This window comes from Tachysurus vachellii, chromosome 1 (assembly GCF_030014155.1).
Source record: "Tachysurus vachellii isolate PV-2020 chromosome 1, HZAU_Pvac_v1, whole genome shotgun sequence".
In the NCBI taxonomy this organism is placed as follows: Eukaryota; Metazoa; Chordata; class Actinopteri; order Siluriformes; family Bagridae; genus Tachysurus; species Tachysurus vachellii.
In genome coordinates, this window is record NC_083460.1 from 25,499,257 (window position 1) to 25,522,186 (window position 22,930).

Here is a 22,930-nt window from a genome sequence, read left to right on the forward strand (position 1 = left end):
CTCTCCGTCATTAATACAACCTCCAATGGAGTCAGCCACTTCATCACACTCAAGTGATTGCTGCATTGGCCTGTCAGACTGCACCCACTGTGTGCGTGTGTGTGTGTATGTGCATCTTTTACAAACTGCAGTGTCCTTGCCACAGCATGCACAGCTCAGCTCAGGGATGTGGAAATAGATTTAGCACGTTCCCCAGCGTCTATGATGAGTTGCCAAAGCTGGCATGGGATACTTGTGCTGCACAATATCCCATGAGGTGATCTCTTCATCTTTATCAATCTTATGCTACATTTTTTTGTCGTCATCTTAGAAAAATCCCTTCTGCTTTATTTGCTAAATCAACTTTGAGCTGATCTCAAACACCTCCTAGAGGTGGCAGTCCGGCTTACCCCCAACGTTGATGGCTCTGTATGTTTGATTATACACAGCCTTGGTTCACTTTCTCCCTCATCGTTGCACTTCCTACAGCGAAGCAGAGCTTATCAATACGGCAGCAGGATAAGAGGAAGGAGATTTATAGTGCTCTTCCCCATGAGAGAGAAAGACGCAGTGCTTTGCTCCCTCCCTCTGCATGAGAAGCCCATTCCTCATCCAGCTGTGCTTTATAGGTGCACTCACTCACTTGCTGTCTCTCTCTCTGATAGTGGCAAGTTGTAGAAAGAGACCAAGGCTAGACAGTGTTTCATCTCTCTGGGCTTTGTCCCCTGTCTGTGGTGCCTCAAATGGGAGTGAATTTCCTTCATTTCCAAACGCACATGATACAGCAAGTCGGTATGTAGTCGAGCAACGGCAAGATGAAGGAAGTGGATGAGAAATGAAAGATGTCATGATGAACCAAGCCAACACTGAAGAATACGCTTCAACGGGCCACTCTCTCGAGACTTTTGTTGGCCTCTGTAGGCAACAAATCTAGCCAATTTTTGAGCAGAGGACCGCAACTGTCCTTTGTTTGATACAGCTACAGCTTTCCAGCTCACAGAACAGCTACTGGTTATACAAGCTGATAAAGCAAATTCATTCGACTCCCCAAAAGCGTGTGAAACCTGCAAAAGCTGACGTTCAACAACAAGATGATCAACGTGGTTTTTTCAGTGCCCAGGCACCGACAACCATAGTCCCCCTGATCCACATGTTTGTGTGGACATCGTCATGATTTGATAAATATGCAAATTAGTCTGGGGAGAATTCAGTAACCACTTTCCCCTATACAGAGTTGGCTACACTGATGTCACATGGTTAATCTGTACTGATGAACATGCACACCAGCAGACCAGTGATTACAATAGGAACATGCCACAAAAATGAGCATAAATGCTTGATGACATTTAACTGGCTTTGTCAGGACACTACATTAATGTCTGTTTTGCTTGTTCTGTTGGCCTAAAAATGCAGGAATAGAAGGATTAAAGGAGGACAAGAGGGAAAAAAACATTTTATTATTTTGGTCTTATCACATTTGTTTGTTTTCAGACACGAATGCAGAGATTCATGCAGATAGAGAAACACATGGAGAAATAGACACTCGTGATGAAGGAGTAATAACAGGAAATTGTTGTACCGATGTGGGGCTAAATCAGATGTAGTGTGTGAGGTCACCCGGGCCAGCTGTGTCTCTGCGCTGATGTTTGGGTGTGGAGTGAGAGAGTGGAACTCTTCTCCACTTCCTTCTCATCCTCTTCCTTACTTTGTAGGTCATATCCTTTCTCTGGAGCAGATCTACCCTACGCTGGGGAGTTGTATGTCTTGTGTGTTAGCTCTTCTGGTTGATGCACTGCCAAGCTGTGAGAAACAACTGTTGCAATACAATTCGTCTGAGCCACACACCAGAGTTAGAAGAACGTATTTCTCTTTATCGTATAAATTATTATTGAGATGTATGTCTATATCTAAGACACATAAGAGTGCCAAAACACTTTGTGTCTGAGGACTTTCTAGTATGGAGTGATACACAGGTCACACTCCTTCACAGAGCAGGCTATCAATCTCAGTGTTTACTGAGTGTGTGTGACCTTCAGTCTGAGAGATGGCTGTGTAAGCTTATCTGCCTGGCTGTGGTGTACGTGTGTGTGTGTGTGTCTGGGGTCCCTCACATGCGGCGCTTCTCCCACTGCGACCTATGACTCAGCAGAAATGCGTCACTCATCACCTGCAGATCTCCCAGTCTCTGCAGAGCCTAGAGGAAGGGCTGAGGGGAACACACCTGAAGGAGCAAAAGTGAAACACAGAGAAATCTTTGTTCTCCAGCTGTCTCTGATTTTATGTTAGTTTCTTCTGCATGCCTCTCTCTCCATCCTTTTTTTTCTTGCTTCCTTCTTTTCCTTCTCCCTCCCTCCATCCTGTTTTTTGGCAAGTTGTTGGCGAGGAGAAAACCAGCACGATGCAGGGCCAAGCTTTCACTGTAACCATGCAGGGTCACACGCCATGTGTGTTTAATCAAAATTCAATTACGGCACTGTAGCACGCTCCGAAGCCCCTCGGCCCAGGTTATGAAGTATGATGAAACAGACCCAGGTTCTTAATTGGTTCAGTATGGAGCCAATATCTCCCCACCATGTTATGATAAATCACTTCCTGCGTTGGAGGTATGTGTGCTGTCCTCTTTATGCTTGTGTTCTCTCTCTCTCTCTCTCTCTCTCTCTCTCTCTCTCTCTCTCTCTCTCTCTCTCTCTATCTTACATCACATGGCCTGTCCAGAGGGTACAAGTTCAAGGCTGTGGTAATTTAAAGGTATGGGCAGTGATTTTGGTGGAAGCTAGGGGAAGTGAGCTGTTTTGAAGCTCAGAATCCAAACAAAGCCCTCCATCCGTGTTCATTACAAAGCTATGCCTTCAAAAAATATGGTCTAGTGCAGAATAAAATACCTGAAATCTGAGTGGAATTTCAGCAAATATTTTAAAAAATTTTGAGATATAAAAATGATCCACTCACACCAAAGGAGACAAGGGAATGCTCATTCTTGTTAGAACCCAAAAGTCCACTTGTGTAATTTATACAATCTCCTACACACATACACAAGCAGTCCTGCTTTGTTACTCTTGAGTCTCCATTCCAAATCACATTTTCTAAAGCTGCTATTCAGCAAAATCTGCTTTACAAGGATTAATATTTTACAGCCATGGGCTGACTACTCCTCCGGTCATCCCTAAAACCTTTGGAATGACTAAAGCTGTAGATTCTTACTCACAGGAGCAGCACCCCCACACCCACACCCACACCCACCCACACACACACACATACAGACAGACACTTAGCTCTTCTGCTCGCTCTTGTGTGAGTGACAGAAACCCATGAAATTGCAGTTGTCTCATTCAGAACTAAGGGTCAAGTGGAATTAACAATCAAGTGACAAACTTCACAAAATGGTGATCGAGAAATAAATACATAGAAATGCCAGAGTCCTAACCCAACCCCCCTTTTTTCATTTTAATCCCTTTTTTTTTTTTCATTTTCACCTTTTCACTCTGGATGCTGGCATGGTACCTGATAAGCCTCAGCCAGTATTCACCCATGGGCTCTGGTGCACCTGGCTCAGCTGGCACTCCATTCCTCTGATGACGCCTGGCATGCCATGTGCAGCACACTCACTGCCTCCACAATGACAAATTATGCATGTGTGTGAAGGCTGCCGAGCTGATATGTGATATTTGTGTGTTTATGCCAGCGTCTTCCAATCACATTTACCAATCTACTTAAAACATAAAACAAGGCAGACTGCATGAAACGAACAGCACCTGCTCCACAACACCCACACATATACAGCGCAAAGCATAACCTCTCAACACAGAGTAGCCCACATTACCACCTCACTGAATCCTTCTCCCAGCCAAATCATCCGAAAAGAACAATAACCATCTAATCTGCTATATTAATGTTGTGCGTTTGAAGCTTGGCATCAGCAAGATCAAGTCCCAGGATAAAGAAAAGCACCTAAAGTAAAAAACAAAACAAAACAAAGCACTAGCAGTTGGAAAGATCGGTGAGTGGTTAGAGTTCACAAGCTCACTGCTAACACTGATAATGATACAGTGAGAGAAACCAGTTTTAAAGAACAATTTCATGGATTTTATTTGTCCTGTTCAGATTATGCTCATGATTTCAGGTTATTGTTTCAGATTATAAATACAAATGAGGTGATCCCACCTCTAATTAATCTAATTTAAGCTCTCGTCCCATAGACAACTGGCCCCACATGCCTAAAAATCTGGACCACACTGAATTATACTACAATAGAATCTTAATCACAAAATATCACACATAAATAAACATGGAAAACATACATCTGAAATGCTAAAAGTAGCTTCTGTCTTTCTACGACCACTTCATCATGTGCTGTGTGCAGTATCCCACTTCTGTTGGAGAAGGAACCCTTATTCCCCCTATAGGGGGCGGTGTTTCTGTAGTCTGTGAGTAGACTCTTGGCCTCTCTCCCGCTTTGTTCCAGCCACCTCACCACATGTCACAGAGGAAAGATTTATAGAGCGCTATGCAGGAGGAGGACAAGTTAAATAATATGGCACACCTCGTATAACAACACCCTACACCCTAACGATTAAGGACGCACAATAAGAGAATCCCCTTTATTGCAAAATAAAAAGGAGCGAGAGAGAATGAAAGGTGTAAAAACAGCACACACAGACACCAATTTCCAAAACACATGCATTAAATGCTTGCACATCCCTCTAAAGCTTAGTGTAGAATAAGTGTGCAATGACCCGATGACCTCAGCAGAGGTCATTAACAGGGCAAAGCAAATTAACAGGGCAAAGCAAATTAACAGGGCAAAGCAAACAGGGTAAGAATATGGACTACACACATGATTGAGTGGAAGAAGTTAGGTGCTTCTCTTTTGTCAGGCACAGTGTACCTGTAGAGTGTGTAGATCCTCTTTTAGTAAGTAGAGCTCCAACTCAAATACCGGTACCCGCTGTGGGGGCTGTGTACCTTACCTTCAGGCACTGTCCATGCTGTCATAGGGGAGGGATTAGAGCTAAATCCACAGGGAGAGTTAATAGAGCCTAACCAGAGGAACATACACATAAACACACACACACGCGCGCACACACACACACCTGACAGGTGTCCTCCATCTCTGCCGAGATCAGGGACCACAGTGCTCCAGAGACAGGACACTGCTGACACAAGACCTACAGGGTATGTCCTGTAGTTTCTCTCTGAAAAGGTGACGTGTAAGACCAATACTTGATGGACCAATGAATAGGGATAAATTCTATACACCCGGGATTTTAGCAAATTATTGGGCTAACACAAGCTACCAGAACAGCTTCAATTTGTTCCTCCAAAAGATATTTCCTCGGTTGTTGTTTAGATTATGGTCATAGAGAACTCTGTCTAAACCTCTAAACATCACTCCAAAACCTCTCATACACATTTAACTGGGTAGCGATCTGATGAGTGTGAGGGTTAAATGGGCATATGAGCTATACTTACGTTTTCATTATCATATAACCATCCCACAGTCATTCTGGAAGAGACCACTCCTATCAGGATAGAACAGCTTGGTGATTATTCAGGAGATCATTGCAATAAGGTTGCGGTGTGTTCGAGTGTGGCCCACCGCACTGATCCATCCACAGTGGAACCGCAGCCAAACAGAACAGAGTCAGCAGCCAGCTCGGTCAGTCTCTTAAAGCCGTGCCTAAACACACACACCGCTGCGGCAAGCCTGTGAGCCGACCATCTATTAATCACCAACACCATACGCAAACATGTAAAGTCACCTCCAGTGGGAAATGACGTAAAACGACAGGATGCTTTCATGCTATGTGAAAAAATGAAGTGAACAGAAAGCGTTAATACTAGATGGTGCAATGTTAAAAAAAAAATAAAATCTTGATACTTGTTAAGTATCTGAAGGTTCAATTCAGCTACTGGGAAGCAAAAAGGCGCTTGAATGTGTAAAAGCTCTGTACTGTTACACTTCTACTCTGGAGCCCCACAGGTTTAACTAAGGACATGGAAAAGAGGCCATTTTAGTGCTTACAGATGGAGCCCACCACATGCCAGGAGTGAATATGAAATAAAACAATAATCCGTCATCAACTCCAGCCAACCATCTCTCACTCACAAGCGCTTCAAACTGAAAAACCTTCCACTGAGGTCACAGGAACATCAAACCGCATAATATGCCACATACCCAGCCTGCTGAGAGCTGAGTGAGATCATGCTTTATCCCTCAGCTTCAAGCTCTATGTTCTCAAACACACACACCTGCCAGCGCTTAGATTCTCTCCTCTCCTCAGTGCCACATCATTAAGCACTGGGAAATGCCATTGATTGTTGCTCTGGCTCGAAGATCACTGGTGGCAATTAGTGGACATCAAGCTGTGCTTGTGCCCTTGGTGACTTGTGGCCATTCAGGGTTGGATAGGGCGTAGCCAGTGGCTATCTCTGTGCCTGACCAGTCCTTTGATTAATGCTAATTTCTCAGTTGATCACAGGGATATAATTCCGCACATTAATTACCGACTTGTTATGGGTCCAGGCGTGGTCTTCACACTCCGTCTTTTTGTGACCTCTGCATTTAGTGTGGCTGAACAGAGCTGTGGTCGTAGAGAGCTGTAGTCCGCTTCCTGGCTACTCATTTATTACCTCGGTAGACTGGACCTAGGCGCAATGCTGCCGTAATGGTTATTACACTATTTCCAATAGTAGGAAAAATATGAATTTTAGGTTAGTTGCAAAGAGTAAAAAGTTGTCTTATGTGAGCAATTTTTTTAATGTCATGTACTCTGAAATTGATAAGAAACATTCTCTAAGCTCCTTTTTGTTTGTTTATTATATGGTGTTTCTTCAGTCTTCTAGGACTCCCAATTTCCTACCACTTTTTCCATTCACCACACCATGTCTGGCAGATTAAAGATCCATTACATCCATTGAGTCGTACAATTTGAAAAAGCTTTTATTTATAGTAGACCAAGAGATGATGGTGACTGTAGTGTGACTTTTGTTTTTTCCTGCATTTTCCTTGACACACAACCACACAATCAAACAGGAAAGTTCTACATAGCAATTTAAATAATTTGATGCAACACTATGTATAATATAACACTATCCTACACTTTAACAGTTAAAACTATACCATAGGTGAATCGTCTATTCGTAGAAAAGACCAATAGCTAAACTACACACTAACACTCACACAGCTTTCTTAATAAGATACAGGCATACACCTCAGAATGAAACTGTTCTGACTGTAGTAATTTTCCTTCAATACAGCAACACAATCAAGGGATGATTTTCTTTTGACACGCATTATAGAACACAGTGGACGTCACGCTGAGGAGCTTGTGGCCTGGTGAAAGGAGTAGCCAAAAACCACGTTCTTTGATCTTTGATGAATGCAAATTTCTCAGTGGATCACAGGGATATAATCCTATTCACTAATTGCCCCGTTATTGTCGTTAAGGTGCCAGGCGTGGTCTTCACACTCAATCTTTTAGGTTTTTGTAACCTCTGCATTCACTGTGGTCCTCCCCCATCCAGTCATTTATCATCTCAGTGGGCTGCACCTTAAAGCAAAGCTGCTGTAACAGGTATTACTCAAATAATCTATGATACACCAACTAAGCATGGACTCATACATCTGATCAGCAGTTAGCAACACGAGTAAAAATCAAAGCTGGACCATTAGTATTAAGTTTAGAGAACAAAATTAAAAAAGGGAACTGAGGAAATGTTGGTTAGTACTTTGATATGATATATATCGAGGCATGGTGATGAGAACTCCATGAAAACTGTTATTTTTGTGCCTGGCCATGCTGCCTCCCCAACGTCATGCCAGAGAGCACATTTAATTTTCAGCTGAATTGACAAAAGCCAAAGAGAAGCCAAAAAATGAGAAACAAGAGAAACAGGCGGCTCATGAGTGCAAAGGATCAGGAGGCATGGGGCCAAAACAAAGCAAGACAATAGACTAAGAAACATAGCTGGAGTGAACTGGAGAGTGTAAGAGACAGATGCCAGTGATAAGAGCAGGGTTAAAGACAGAATAACAGTAGAGGAGGAAGTTAAAGGGGCTCCAAGCTGTTTTACCGATCTCTGCATGAATATCGCTCTTTTTTGAAACTCTGGCCTGTAATTTTCAGCCTAATAGCAGTGCCTATGGTGATAATATGGTAATAGTCTCGCTATCACCTGGTGGGTCTGTTCTGTGCTACTGAGAGGCCAGCTCTGTCCAACTGAGAAGCCTTTGATTACTGAGCCCTGGTAATCCTGGTCATACTGACTGGACCTTGGACAGGAGCTTTTATTTGTGTGACACACAAAAGGAACAGGTGTAATTGCTTTTTTTTTGCAGGCAGTAATTAATACGTTTGGGCCTTAGACACCAAAGAGGAAGTTCAATAGTGCTTTAGAGGCCTTGTGTCATGCTGAAACAAAGGGATATAAGCTGTAAACAGAATAAATCTGCTGGCCTGATGTGTGAACTCTAGACTTTTTTGTTACTGTTGATCAGCTTTATTCAGTTTATAGAACAACCTATTCCCTACTCCCTTTCCCTGAAACAATCCCATACGCACAGTCTAATTTCATTAACTGCACTTTCTCGTCTTTGAGGAATTCCATTTGTCTGTGCATATTTTGTTGCTAGCTATCTGTTAAAAAAACATCCAGCCTAGGAGGTGACATCTGGTTCAAATCGTCGGGGAACAGGCCACAGAGGTTCAAGAGAGCTTGTTGCTCTATCGCAATTAGGAGGCTTACCGACGTTCTAGTGATTACTCTAGGGATCGAAAGCTGAATCTGGGATTATTAAACCTCACACGAAATGGCTGATCGCAGCTTGACTGGAGTGAACTCATACAGGTTTCACTGGTCCACTGGGTCAGCATTGATCAACACTTTGACCAGTCTCACAATAACACACTTTCATGCAAACGCTTATAGATGTTCACTCTGGATCTGATTTACACGTCTAGAAAAATCCAGCGGGGAAAAAATGATGTGGTGATGTGGATGGTGTTAAACAGTCACTCCACTATAAATGTATCACTTATATAATACTATAATACTATAGGTTGCACTTGGAGAAGAAAAATGCAGAAAAACATTGGGTGGAGAAGCTGAATGATGAGGTTATTAAAGTTACATAAGAGCTCTTTTAATATGTAGGACAAAACAGAATCGATTCTAAAAGCTGACAGCATGACACTATTCTAACTCAGTGTGTGTTTAACATTCAGAGCTTCAGTTTTATGTTTTGTCTAAACTAACAGCTTCTACCTAATCACATGACTTCTAATTTTCTGGTAACTAAGTTGTCAAACATTGGTGAATGCTGGTCAAACTGTTTAAGGGGCAGTGGGGTAGTGATGGCAGGTTTGGATCATTATACTGATTCTGATTCTGATTCGGTTCTTTGAATCTCGTTCAGCAAAATGAAGGAATCTTTTTTCGAGTCATTTCGTTCATTTCGTTTGCTTCAGCAGAGTGTAATTAAAATGTTAATGTTAAATGTTAATTTCTCAGCATATCTACTAACGCACATATTGATGACGTTTTGAATAAGAACTGTAATGCAGCAAAGGTCATATTATAAGTAAAAGCTCACCTGTGTCTTGAAGCTATGCGGTCTGTTAGTTCATAACCTCATCTCTGGATTTTTTGGGTTGAATTTGTTCGTTATTTTGTCACGTAACATCCTAAACTAAGCTATGTTTTCATTTATTTTATTAAAATTCATTTTGGGATACTTATTTCCTTTGCTATAAAACTATAAATATAAAAACAAACAATAAACAACAATTGAAGAGTCTGTACATTGTCAAAATATGCTGTGTTACAAAGGTGTAGGTTACACAGGCAAACTCTATTATTCAATAACTGCATACAGTATAGATTAAAAACTCAAATTTATGCATGAATTTATACATTTTTATTTTCTATTCGTTTATTCAGATGTTTATATTTGTTAATAATACAAAACAAAAAAACAAGTAAGTAAATAAATAAACACAGTAAGTAAGTAAGTAAGAAAGAAAGAAAGAAAGAAAGAATAAAGGATTTTCCCTGATTATAAAAGCATTAACCAACTCTTTATTAAAACATTCAGTGTTATTAAAAAGAACCATAATGACAGATATTCACACGTTTATAGTCTGTAGGAAATAAAAAGCTATAATGCATCACGTAACAGTAAAAACGGTCTAGAATGAACTAATTTCTGTATCCAATAAAGCGTCATGTCAAGTTACAAAAAACGAACGACTCAGACCCGAGGGGTGAACTAATCTTTTCTGCTTCCAGCTCAGACGGCATTGCCTTAGCCTATGGTGCTGTCACTTGATGAACGAACGACGAGAGGTGAACTAATCTTTTCTGTTTACTGATCTTATGTGATGTTGCGCATTCTCGGTTAACACAAAATGAACAAATCATTCGTGAACAACACACTACATTAGTGGCTCAAGTGGTTAAGGCTCTGGGTTGTTGATTGAAGGATTGTTTTACAAGCTCCAGCACTGCTAAGCTGCCACTGTTGGGCCCGTGAGCAAGGCCCTTAACCCTCCCTGCTCCAGGGGCACTGTATCATAGCTGCCCCTGTGCTCTGACTCCAACTTACTAAGTTGGGATATGTGAAGAAAAGAATTCCACTGTGCTGTAATGTATATGTGATAATAAATGCTTCCATGCCCCCAATTCCATATATTATTTGATTTTTCAAGGTAGCAGTTAGTTGGACCAATCATCCACTTTGTTGTTTAATTCTTACACCATGCACCATTTGGTCTGGTCATTCAGGAATAAAGCAAGGTTTTACATGAGTCATGAGTACATGAGTGTGTGTGTGTTTTTATATCAGGGAGCGTATTTGGAGAGAGCGCGTGTGTGTGTATGTAGGAGTCTCACCTGGACACACTAGCTAGTTTCTGTTTTCACACAGCAGGTTGTGACCCTGTACACTCTTGGCCCTGAGAGAGAAGGTGGATGTGAGTTTGGGAGGAGGAAAGGAGTGTGTCCAAGGCATAAAACCCAACGTCCAGTGTTGCCTGTGCATTATTCACGGGGCCTCTTGCGTTTCAGGATTGTCTCTTGTGCTGAAACCCAATCCTCCTCCTCTGCTACACCCCTGAGGGAATCCAAGTTCACTGTCACACCGCTTCTCAGGGAAAGCATCAATGTGTAAGTGTGTGTGTGTGTGTGTGAGAGAGAGAGAGAGAGAGAGAGAGAGAGAGATGAGGGATCAGACAGTCAGCAGTTGTGTGCTTAATCAGAGAGCTGAGTGTAGCTAAAGCAGAGCTGCACCAGCTGTCAATCATTTCTCTCCTCACTGTGAATTAACACATAAAACCTCACAAAACACAATATGTAGATCTTAACAATATGGTATCCACTTCATGTCTGTTTCTCACACATACATATTTGCACAGAAAAGTAAAGAGTTGTATGTCCTATATATAAATGTACGTAAGCTGAAGAGCTGATCATTTCCACACAGTCACATACAGTACACATACACGACTGGCTCTTAAATTGCATAAAATTAATAAAACACTCACTGCTATGGGAAAGTGGTCAGCATGATGCAGTCTGACATTAAAGACCAACCCAGAAGCTGATTATTTCGCAATATACATCACATAATGAAGGCTTGTACGTGTTGTATTTATAACTTGTGGCAGTAAGACAATCCTCGACTGTTTCCATGGTTCTTATCACACATCCATGTCAAGGGTGTCTTGCACCTATTAATGTCCTTTCAGCAGTGGATTATGATAATAAAATATTATATACAGTTCTACGAATATGTGTTGAAGAATTTTGTTTCTGAAAAAAACACCAACAACAACAAAAAGTGATCCAGATATATTTGGTAACAAAACACACAATTCACAGAAAAAAGAATGAGAAGAAAAAAAGAAAGAAAGATGGCAGCACAGTTTAGCTTTTCATCATCAGCCAGACAGCTGGCTTCAGCAAACTGACCACAAAGTGCCTGGATTAGTCCAAACACCTCTTAAAGGCTCTGACACACTGCACTCTTAACACACTGCACTCAAATCAGTCCATCCGAGTGCAGGTCTGTGCCACTGACACGGGTTTGTGGAATCGGTGTAGAATAAACTCAGTCTTGAGGATGTACAGTGTTTAAACGTGTGCGATGGAAGGAACACACGGTGACGCGGAGGATCAGCATTAGCGATCTTTATTTCTCTGTTTTGTTTTGTTTTGTTTTGTTTTTTTTCAGTTGATGTTGTTGCATAGGAAATGCACATCTTGCTTCCATTAAATCAGTGGATGAATGTGGCCATCAAGAGTAATGGGCATAGAAAAAAGAGAAAACGAAGACAAGGAACAAAATGAAAGATAGAAAGAAAGAAAGAAAGAAAGAAAGAAAGTAAGTAAGAAATAAAGATGACATTACATAGACACTCAGATTAGCTCAGATGCCATATGTATCAAGTGTGTCAGAGTCACTCTAACACGCTTCCACATTAAGCGACACATATGACTCAAGGACAAAAGAAAAGAGAGAGCAGTCATTCCCAGAGATTTAACACAGAACCACAATGGAGTCAAAACAGTGATGGAACCCATAACATGACATAACAAACACCGGGTGCTTGAGATGACCGTTTCTCTTCAGCAAGTGTAATAGAGGCACAAGGTTTCGTTTTTGATTTCTTCTACTGTAATCGTTAACTGAATTTTAATTACTCAGTAAAAGGCAAACGATGCGTATAGGGAGGGTGAGGATGAAGATGACGGATGTGTTGAGATGGTTGGAGGATGGCGGTGTAGCATCACACAGCATTCTGCTACTCGGCTTCGTTCAGAGACCAGCAGGATTGTCTTCGTAAGATCAGGCTCAGAGATCCAGACTTACACTACATGCTAATGATCAGTCACACACTCTAGAAGCTCATTTCCTGGATTCAGTTCCAATTGTCACATATCGCTACAGGATTTCCAGCACCAAACACTTTTCCAGCAACACACAGCCAGGCCTGGAAACCAGAGATCAGGGAACGTACTAGCTTATGAATGTTGTAAAAATAATAAACCTGTTTGTTTTTTTGTTTTTTTAAAAACAAGGGGTTGTGTCTATATGCATCAGAGAAATCATTATAGACAACAGGTGAAGAAAGGAGTGAAAGATATAAGCTGATTTTTGCTTAAATTATAAAGTTCACGTTGCAGTTAGGTGTTTACTTTGTTCTCAGATCACTCGTTCTTATTGCGATATTCTGGGCTCTCTGCCTAATCTGTGTATTATCTCAGTTATGGTTATGAAAATGACTTTGCTCGATTTGTTGTTCCTGCACCAAACCTGCCATTAGACACCAGCACCTTGTTGGTGAAAAAATCTTATCTACAAATCCTGCTATGATTACTCAGAGTTACTGTCCAATTTGGACAGAAAGTAAGCACACAGAGTAAGTTCCTGTCCTTCAAAGAGGTGTTCTGAACTTTGGTAGTCTGGACTCTTAACATTTGCCTTGAACTGCATTTGTTTTGACATCAATAAATAGTCCTGAGAGCCACCAGAGCTCACTTTTACTAACACTGCACAAGCTACACACTCTTCAGCATGGTTCTTTTTGCCTCTGAACACCTTGTATAAGGCAGCAACATTGATCTCCAGTCCACTGAGGCTGGCACGCAACATTTTCAACAACAGGTGCTCACCAGGACGTGATGCTTCATCAAATGAAGACCGCTCTGGAGCTTCCCTTCAGCCTGTATGTGTGTGTGCGTGTGTGTAAATGTGTATGTGTGGTTTCCACGGCGATACTACTGTATATGAGAGTACTATACTGTATGAAAGAGCAATGACACAAAATGAAACAAAAAAACAAAGTGAAAATAGAGTAAAAGTAAGTGATAATACGCTAGACTGAGCATATATGAACAACAACAAAAAAACTGAGGAAAATGATTTTTAAAAAAGTTTTTTTTTCTTCTTGTCATATTCATTAAGAGCTTCACTAGGTGAGTACAGAGGATCATGCAGATTATAGTCCATGGATATTGTATATCAGTTATAGTCCAAGGGCTCTGAAACACAGCAAAGGCTATCGGTGTTAAGAGACAAAAAAAAAAAAAAAAGGTTAGAAACTGTATTTATCAATAAGAGCAGTATTATACAGATTTTCACAGGCACTACAATTTTAAATGTATCAGTTAAAATGCTGGTTTGCGTTCATTTTATGTTTTTTTTTTATTATTATTACATTTCAACAGAAGTTGAACTAAATTAAAAAAAAAAAAAAAAAACATGACACAAAGGTAAAAGTAAAACGAAAATAAATACTTTGTTAATTTCACGAGTGCATAGTTCTCATGCAGATAAGACTGCTAGGTGGATCAGCAGGATCGCTCGTGATGGTCTTGAGATATCTTCTGTCTTATCGATTGAGGTAGCACCAACAATTTTAGTAGGGAGATTGACAAAGCGCTGGGATTAGTCGAGAATGCGGATAAGCTAACTGCTCAGCCTGATGCTCCATTTACAGGTCTATATTTTAGACTCATAGTTCCGTATAAAAAGGTTAGACGGTTTTCCTTAAACTATCTTTGAAGGGCTTTCAATTTTTATTTTTATTTTTTTTTACAGATTATATCTTCATGGAGATAAGTGAATGGACATGGCATGAGAGAGTTTGTTAATCAGTGCTGATTGTCCAGCAGTAGAAAAGGTTTTCACACACATGCACTTTCCCATGCCTTAAAACGTCCGAGACACAAAATAAGGTCGGGACTGCAGACTATCAGTCATCAGTCATGATTTCTAGATTGATGATGGATTTGAATTTGTATTGTGACTAAATGCTACCCTGATATTAATATAACGTAATGCTCACCTCAGACTCTGGGCTGTTTTACTTACAAGATCAGTGTCTTAAATAATTAAAATAATCAGGTACATAAAGAGTCGGCCGTGGCTGTGATTAGAAAGTGGAAACATTTACAGTGGAATAAAGTCTTATTAGAAGAAAACCGTAACCTCGACAAGAACACATCTGTTTTATATCTGATCCAGTCTGTGGAATGAGAAACCGAATGAACTGGAGCATTGATGGAAACGCTGTATGTGGGTATGCAGTTGAGGTGTGCTGAGGTGAGGATGGTGAGTTATTAAAAATAAAAAAAAAAAACAAGCAAACATACAGACACGGTTCTGGACACTACAGAGATTCGAATCAAAGCTGTATGATTTTAAAGCCCATGATTTTAAAATGTATGATGCGCTTAAAAGCCCAGGGGAATGTGTGTAATGAGAACTACAGTATTAGCTGGAAGTCATAGCCTGTATGATGCTCAGGCTTTACACTTCATTATGAAAGATTCATGCAGTGAACAAAAAAAAAGGAAGGCGTAATAACCTTTGATAAACAAATAATTAATACTCTTAAAGGAGTAAACAGACTGTATGTATTTGCTGAAAAGTTTGTATGGGTTGGGCTGTGAGTAAAAGTCAATTTTGCTTGAGAACTGGTGCCAGATATAATATATATAATATATAATGTCTCATTCCTTATAATTTCAGTCCCAAGTGTGTGTGTGCGTGTGTGTGTGTGTGTGTGTGTAGCTGAGCCAATAAGAAGAGCCGCAGCAGTGTAGTGACATGGAGAGAATGCTTCTCAGCGTGTTGTGACTCCATGCTCGGTTAGCAGAGGTGGTTGAGAGAGAGAGAGAGAGAGAGAGAGAGAGAGAGAGAGAGAGAGAGAGAGAGAGAGAGAGAGAGAGAGAGATGAAGAGATGAAGAGAAAAAGAATCATGTTGCATATCAAGCTGTTTATTTTCCTGCATGGAATGGTGAACACAAAAAGATGCCTAGATGCATTTATAATAGGGGCATCCTTTGGCTGTCTATGTCATTGTCTTCTGCCTAAAACTAATTTTAAAATGCATAAAAACGCTCTCATTTCTTACCAACATCCTCAGAATTACCTAAATTTAGCTTCAACACTGATGCAACAAAGAACCTTCAAAACATACAGCAAGCATACTTGTAACATCCATTTACAATGGGGCTTTCACCTCAATACCTTATACTTTTCAAGTATAGGAAATACTCTATACCATCAAAAAAAGGAAGGAAAACCGAAAACGGCTTTAAATACATACAAAAAGGAAAGCGAAAGAAAACAATGATAAATCAGGAAACAGGAAAGTTTTCAACTTAAATCCAGTTCCCCAGAGAACAAATAAACAAACAAACAAACAAACAAATGAAGAAAAAAAAAAAAAAAGAAACAGTTCTATCGATGTGGCCTTATTACAAACGATGCAAAAATTCACAACACTATTTTTTCCTCATTTAATCAATGTTACAAAAGTCCTGCATTATAAAATAGGGCAGCTTTAAAATCAGTGTAATTAATAAAACTATACAATATACAAACAACAGACTCCCATACTCAGCGGCATCCTAGTCCTAGCGCTCTTCTCCGTTTCAATTAGATTTGTTCTTCTCCCCAAAACTCTGTTTGTAAACCCCCCACAAAAAAAAAAATAAACTAAAATTACACACACAACACAAGAACAAAACAAACTGCCCAAGCTATTGCTTTTATAATCTTTTTCTCCTTTTTTGTCTTTCTTTATAAAGGGTGCAATTTTGTCTTTATTTTACACACACAGCCAGATATCCTGCTGATTAGATGCTAGGCTGCTTTCAACTAAACTAAGTTTCTGTGACAGAAATCAAAAACAAACAAAAAAAATGTTCGTGCAATCAATTTTTTCCCTTTGCTCTTTTAAGCCCTGGAAGCAGTTTTATTTATTTATTTATTTATTATGATTTTTTTTAATCATCAAAACTGTCATATTCTTTCATATTTAGTGCAGATAATGAAGGAAATAATGCCCAACTTATTACTAAAGGGTAGGCAAGAACAATAAAAAAAATTCTGACACACTAATAAAAAAATTAATAGAAAAAAAAGAAAGCACACACAATCCACACACAAGTGTAACCACTAAAACGCCATATCAGACACTTGGAAAATTTTCCTCGATATTTTTTTCTTAAATGATATATATGGAATAAACAAGAAAACATTATTATGGAAGATCAACATGTACATAAAATGGGTGTTTATGGGTAATTTCTTAAATGCTTAAATGCATGGATGTAACTGTGTGTTAAATATTGTTGTACCGGAGAGAAAGTTTCCTTGTTTTAAGGCTTGCTTGTGACCAAAAAGGTAAAGAAAGTGGAACCTTAATACGTGAACGGTCATTAAATCAAGCGCAAAGAAAGTAGAATCCCTAAACACAACTGGTGTGGAGTTTTAATGAAGACAAATCTGCCAACCAGCCAGTCAAGTGCAACACTAATATATATTTAAAAAAAAAGAAACATCTAAATGAGTGCAAGCAAGTATTGCATATTAGTTAATTAATTCATTAATGTCTTTTTTCCTTATTTTACTGTTCTGGGAACAAAAACAGGAAGACAAAAAAAAAAAAGTTGCCTCCATTTTGAAATAATTGCAGCAACATCCATAAATATTAATACACTACCTAGGGCCTGGGTGTCAAAAGTCTAATAGTTACACTAATAAATGTTTATTTATCCTACTGACTATACGACTAACGAGGGCCTCCGTATGATTAACGCTGTAGTACAAGAGCTAAGCTTGTACAGGATGTTGTATCACAAGGCCTGGGCTTACACACTGCTCCTCTTACTGTATTATTAGCACATGTTCCTATTATCTGCTCCACTCTCTGATTCCCTGCATAGCAGCAGCATGGTGGAAAAGATCTGGGAAGTAAAAAGCACTGCAACTCGTGAATCAGCTCAGGACTCAAACATCACTCAAGGCACATCGATGAGGAACAATTGTTTTCCGAGCAATCCGAGAGGAGAAAATGAATTGCTCTTGCAAGAAAAAAAAAGAATGATTGTTTTAAATGCGACAAAGGAGAGAGGGACAAATATAGAGAAAGGATGAGAAGCTAAGGAGAATCACAAAGACTGGTTGATTGTGAGGACAGCACTAAAAATACCCTAAGTTTAAGGGGCCAAACAAAATACTCAATTTGGCAAGTGCCTGGAGTTGGGATTACAATATCGTGTCTTTATTCACACTACTTTAACTCTACATAATCTATGTAAAAATTTGTCACTAACACTAGAACATGCAGATTTTTTTTTATTTATTTATTTTATTTTTTTTCCTTACTTTTCTGAGATTTGATCAACAGTGGATGAGTCAGGTGTAAGTGTATTTATTATATATGTACTGTAGGAAACTAAATTAAAAAAATTCAAACAAAGAATAATGGTTAAAATCGCATGCGAAGCAAATGAATAAAAAAAGGCTTCGCTCTGCGGTTGCATTCGTGTTTTGTCTGATCTTCACATTTGTTGTTTTTTTTCTTCATCGTTTTGTATAACACTTTAATAAAAGTTACAGGAGTTGTTTTTTTTTTTGTGTCATCCCGGCGTCGACTACCAGTCTGTGGTGACAGAACAGGCACGAGAGCTTTCAGCTGAAGAAGAATAAGGACCATACTGAACACAGAAATGGTTTATGAGTTTAAGAGTGCTGGGATCTGTCCATACAGTAGATCAAAAAAAAAAAAAATCCAGAAACTGATCACAGATGAGTGTTCCTATTCTGAGAGCTCTCATAACCAACCATTTCCGAAGCTGTTGATATGATCAAATCTTTCTTATGTTACATGCAATGGAGTTTGCCTGATGAGAAATTAAGATCAGCTACTGCTCCTATATTATGTGCTTCATTAAAATAAGTTAATTAGCATTTTGGAAACAAACTAACGTCAATGAGTGGATGATGTTGTCAAAATGTTTCAAATTGATTGTTTACATTTCCTTAAAGGGATATTTGTTTTACGATACGAACAAATTTACAAAGATGAATGAAAAAAAGAAAAGAAAAAGAAAAAAAAAAAAGCACGTACACCTCCCTCTATTTCTCACTAGGCTATTTGATCTGTTTTTTTTTTGTACCCCAATATTTTAGAGTCCCAGAGGTGTGAATGGACTAGAAAGAAAAATATATATAGATATATACTTTTCAACAATCGCTGCAATTATCTATCTTACAAAAGATATTTAACAATCTGACAGCTTTCCAACAAAATTGCACTTTCCTCCATTCAAAATTCCATTTACCTCCAATTATGCTTGTCTTATGTCATGTTAATGAATGGAAGCTCAGCCTTTCTATCCGCCCATTCTCTCTAATAGCAGAACTTTACATGGGGTGTATTAGAAACAACTGAAAAGACTCAAGAACACAAAAACAAAATATGAACGCATCTCCAAGACAATTGGGAGACAATTCCTTTTTTTTAAAAAATCTCCCGTATTAATTCTTCACTTTACAGCCTTCAGAGCTCATATCAAACATCACCATCTTCTCACTTCCTGCCCCGAGACACAAACCAGGGGAATTTCTTCTCATAGTTGCCATTTCCCGGCACATGAAGTCTGTTGGGCCGTGAGCATGGCGCTGAAGGTCTCGGCGGTGAAGATATGGATGAACAGTTCTGGTCAGAGCAGACTACTGAGTCAAGAGAGAGGTTTTAGCTGGTGGAATATCTGATCCAAGTAAAACCTTCATAAGAAGTCCACAAGTAGACCTAGGGTTCTAGGTCTACTGCCAGATCCTGCCAAACACGGGGGAGAGGAGCACGGGGAGCGCCAGTCCGGGATGATCAAATCACATAGCCAATATGTGAAACTGCGACAAATTCAGGAATTAGTGATAAAGATATTGGGCTCTCAGTAAGACTGGGTACAGTCACGGACCAAAGGAAGCTCTTTGATTGTGTCACATTATGTTCTCCTTATCTGACTGAACAAAAACAATTCATGCAAGTGTCCAAGTAAATCAGATCTCTCCATTTTCAAGAAGAAAGAGGTGGTGGGCAGTTACTATATATGAATATAAGAATAGAAACCATACATCTGGAGGAATATATATGGGATATACAGATACTGAGTATGTTTGTTGTAAGCGTGTTGAGTTGGTTTGTTTGGATTTGTTTTGGGTTCTGCTGTAGCCATGCTGCTGGGTCTGTGGGCATTGAGGGCTGTCGGCGGATCCTGGCGCGTCACACCGATGGGCACATAGAAGGTCACACTCAGGGGAGGCAGGGAGAAGCATTTGAGCTCGGGAGAGGCCGGTCTGAATCTGGTGTCCTTAGCCCAGGTACCACTGCACACAGGAGAAAGAACAGCAACAGTCAGATACAAAAGGCATTTACTTTACTTTCAGTAGTGTTTTTTGCAGATTTAATCACATAACAGTCAACAAAGTGTTGCCTTGCACTAACATTGGCATTGTCTTGTGTCATTGACGTGCTGGTCTGAGGGTCACTAACTGTCCTGTTGTTTCCTTTTACAGTACATCTTGTTTCTTTTTTGTGCCCTTCAATAATTCCCAATCAATCCTAATAAATTCCTAATCGATCCTAATAGCATTATGAGTTCTGAAAACCTACACAGACCATAATAGCCTTCTTATGTATTGTGTTTAATAGTAAAAGGCTTTAAACTGGACTCTGGAGGCGTGTTTCAGCTCACCTGTCTCAGCTCACATCTTCACTTCACCTTTCCTTCTCTATTCTTCTCTTTAACCCTCTCCTTTCCTCTTTCTCCCTGATTCTAACCCCTTCTTTTTTCACATCTCTTTATTTCCTTTCCTCATTTCCGCTCCTTTCTTTTAATCTTTCTGTTCATTTCTCTTTCTCTTCTCTTCTCTCTGTTACTTCCAGTTCTGTTCCCTGTTTCCTTGGAATTGCCTTCTGCCTAGACCTACTTCAGCCTGACTCCTCTGTAGGAAGTAACCTGTTTCACAAGCACCAGTGAAGTTTAGTGTCCAGCTCTCTGCTCTCTCTAATCCCTCAGTGAAATGGGCTTATTGATCGCCCTGCTCTATTGTTCATGTTTCCAGAGAGTGAGCAAAGTGCCCTCCCCTCCTACTCCTTGAAGCTCCCTCTCTCCGATCTCTCGTCCCCTCCCCTCTTCCTTCAAGTTCAAGTTCATTCTGGTGTTACATCATGTCTGGTTGCCAAGGACGACCAGACACCCATATACGTGACTATCATTAACAACTCTGTAGCTCTTCTTACACTTCTTAGTCTTTCTATTGTTTCGTTAAATTCCACTTTCCCCACTCTTTTCCTCCCCTTTATTACTGTTCTGTTCCATTCTGATCTACCCTGTCCTGGTAAAACAAATTCACACATAACGCTGATTCAGAAATCTTCACCCCACCCCCCAACCCCCTTCTCTCTCTCTCTCTCTCTCTCTCTCTCTCTCTCTCACACTCTCTCTTGCTCTCTCATGCCCCCTTTTATTCTTTCTACACCCCATCATTCTGTATACACCAATCAGGAAACAGGATTAATTTGACTCTTAAACTTTGTGGCCAATTAGAGTAAAGATTAGAGCTCATTTTGGCCAGTTTGACATTGCTGAGGCAAACAAATTTCCCTGAGCCTTCCCAAACCACCCTGATGCTTCAAAGTCTTTATTTATTTATTGCAATGTATTCGTTGCCATTTTCATAGATTTATATCTATTTTATTAATGATTATATATAACTTAATTGATGAGATACATTTATTGAATGAGATTCAATTGAGATTTTTTTACATGCATTGAGAATTAATGAGTATTACATATTTAAACAGACTTTGCGTGGCTTTCGAATGTTCAGAACATGTTAGAAATGTTAAATATACACTTTCTTCTTTTCCTCCTCATTATGTCATTATTACAGTGGAATTTTAACTCTTGTACTGAATACATTTACCACATGCATGACACAATGCAGACTTTATAAAACATTTGGAATGCTAACATTTGCTGCTGTAATGTCTTTAATGGGTCTGTCAGGGTGTAAGTACCCTCCCTAGCATAAACACACACATTTGCACCACATAGACTCGTAACTTGTTTAAATTCTACGGCTGGCCATGAGCGCAGTGGAGAAACTGGAAGGTTAGTTTTTAATCAATAGAACTTGCTGACTAGGGACTTTTGCGCACAGGCTCACTGCAGCTTCCTTGTGTCTTTGTCTACGTCTGCTTTCAAACTTTTCTTCCATTCCCTCCCTCCCTCCCTTATTCCCACCCTCCCTTCTTCTTTTTCTTGTCCTGAGAAGACTTTTTGGAGATGAGTGTTTGCAGGCATCGAGAAAAAGAGAACGAGGGGAGGGGTTTGGAATAAGAAAACAAAGTTGTCTCCCATATATCTCCAGTAAGTGTGCGTTCAGTGGGGTAGTGTTACAGTGTGGTGTGCTGTGCTGACAGGTAGGATTTAGTCAGCAGATGTGCAGGAGAGAAAGAGAGAGAGAGAGAGAGAGAGAGAGAAAGAGAGAGAGATGCAAATGGTGTAAAGTTAATATGCTGTCTCATTATGATGAGATTTGCTCTGTCTTTTTGTAAGACTAACAATTGCAACGTGATCAAAGTCAACGCAGAGAAAAACATAAAAACTGCCAAGTGCCAACGTTTAACTTTTAAAAGACATTCCCACAAAGAGCAGTGTGGTGGAGCGAGCTACATCGTGGTTGTACAACTTAATTGGTTTTACATGCATCCAAGTACATGCTCTGTGCCTCTCTCTCTCTCTCTCTCTCTCTCTCTCTCTCTCTCTCTCTCTCTCTCTCTCTCTGTGGTAGCAACTCAGGCACACTGCCGTGATTAGGAGAGAGTGTGTGGGAGCAGAAGGGAGAGTGAATCTCATGGCCACATGTGCAGTGCAGTGTGTGGTGTGGTGTGTATCACAGCCACAGGAATGCTGTGCTGGTACGCCTCACAACCCCAATCCCCCCTCTTTCCCTACAAACTGCCCCCCTACCTGCTTCTCTTTCCAACATCCCACGCTCACTTGATGCCTTCCATGTGTGCTGCTGTAATACATTATGTTGCTGACCTGAGACCAGTTTCAAGAAGTTTATGGCTCTCAGATCCG

At 40.0% G+C, this 22,930-nt stretch overlaps 1 protein-coding gene across 5 annotated transcripts in view; it reads right to left on the minus strand.

Moving 5' to 3' along the window:
* Positions 1 to 15,744: 15,744 nt before the first annotated feature.
* nfia (nuclear factor I/A) overlaps positions 15,745 to 22,930 on the minus strand; it is a 109,717-nt gene continuing 102,531 nt past the window's right edge. For all 5 annotated transcript variants that reach the window (XM_060879737.1, XM_060879730.1, XM_060879742.1 and 2 more), the window contains one exon: positions 15,745 to 20,165. In XM_060879737.1, the coding sequence (XP_060735720.1) occupies positions 20,151 to 20,165 (15 nt within the window). In that variant the 3' untranslated portion in view covers positions 15,745 to 20,150. The remainder of the gene's footprint in view (positions 20,166 to 22,930) is intronic.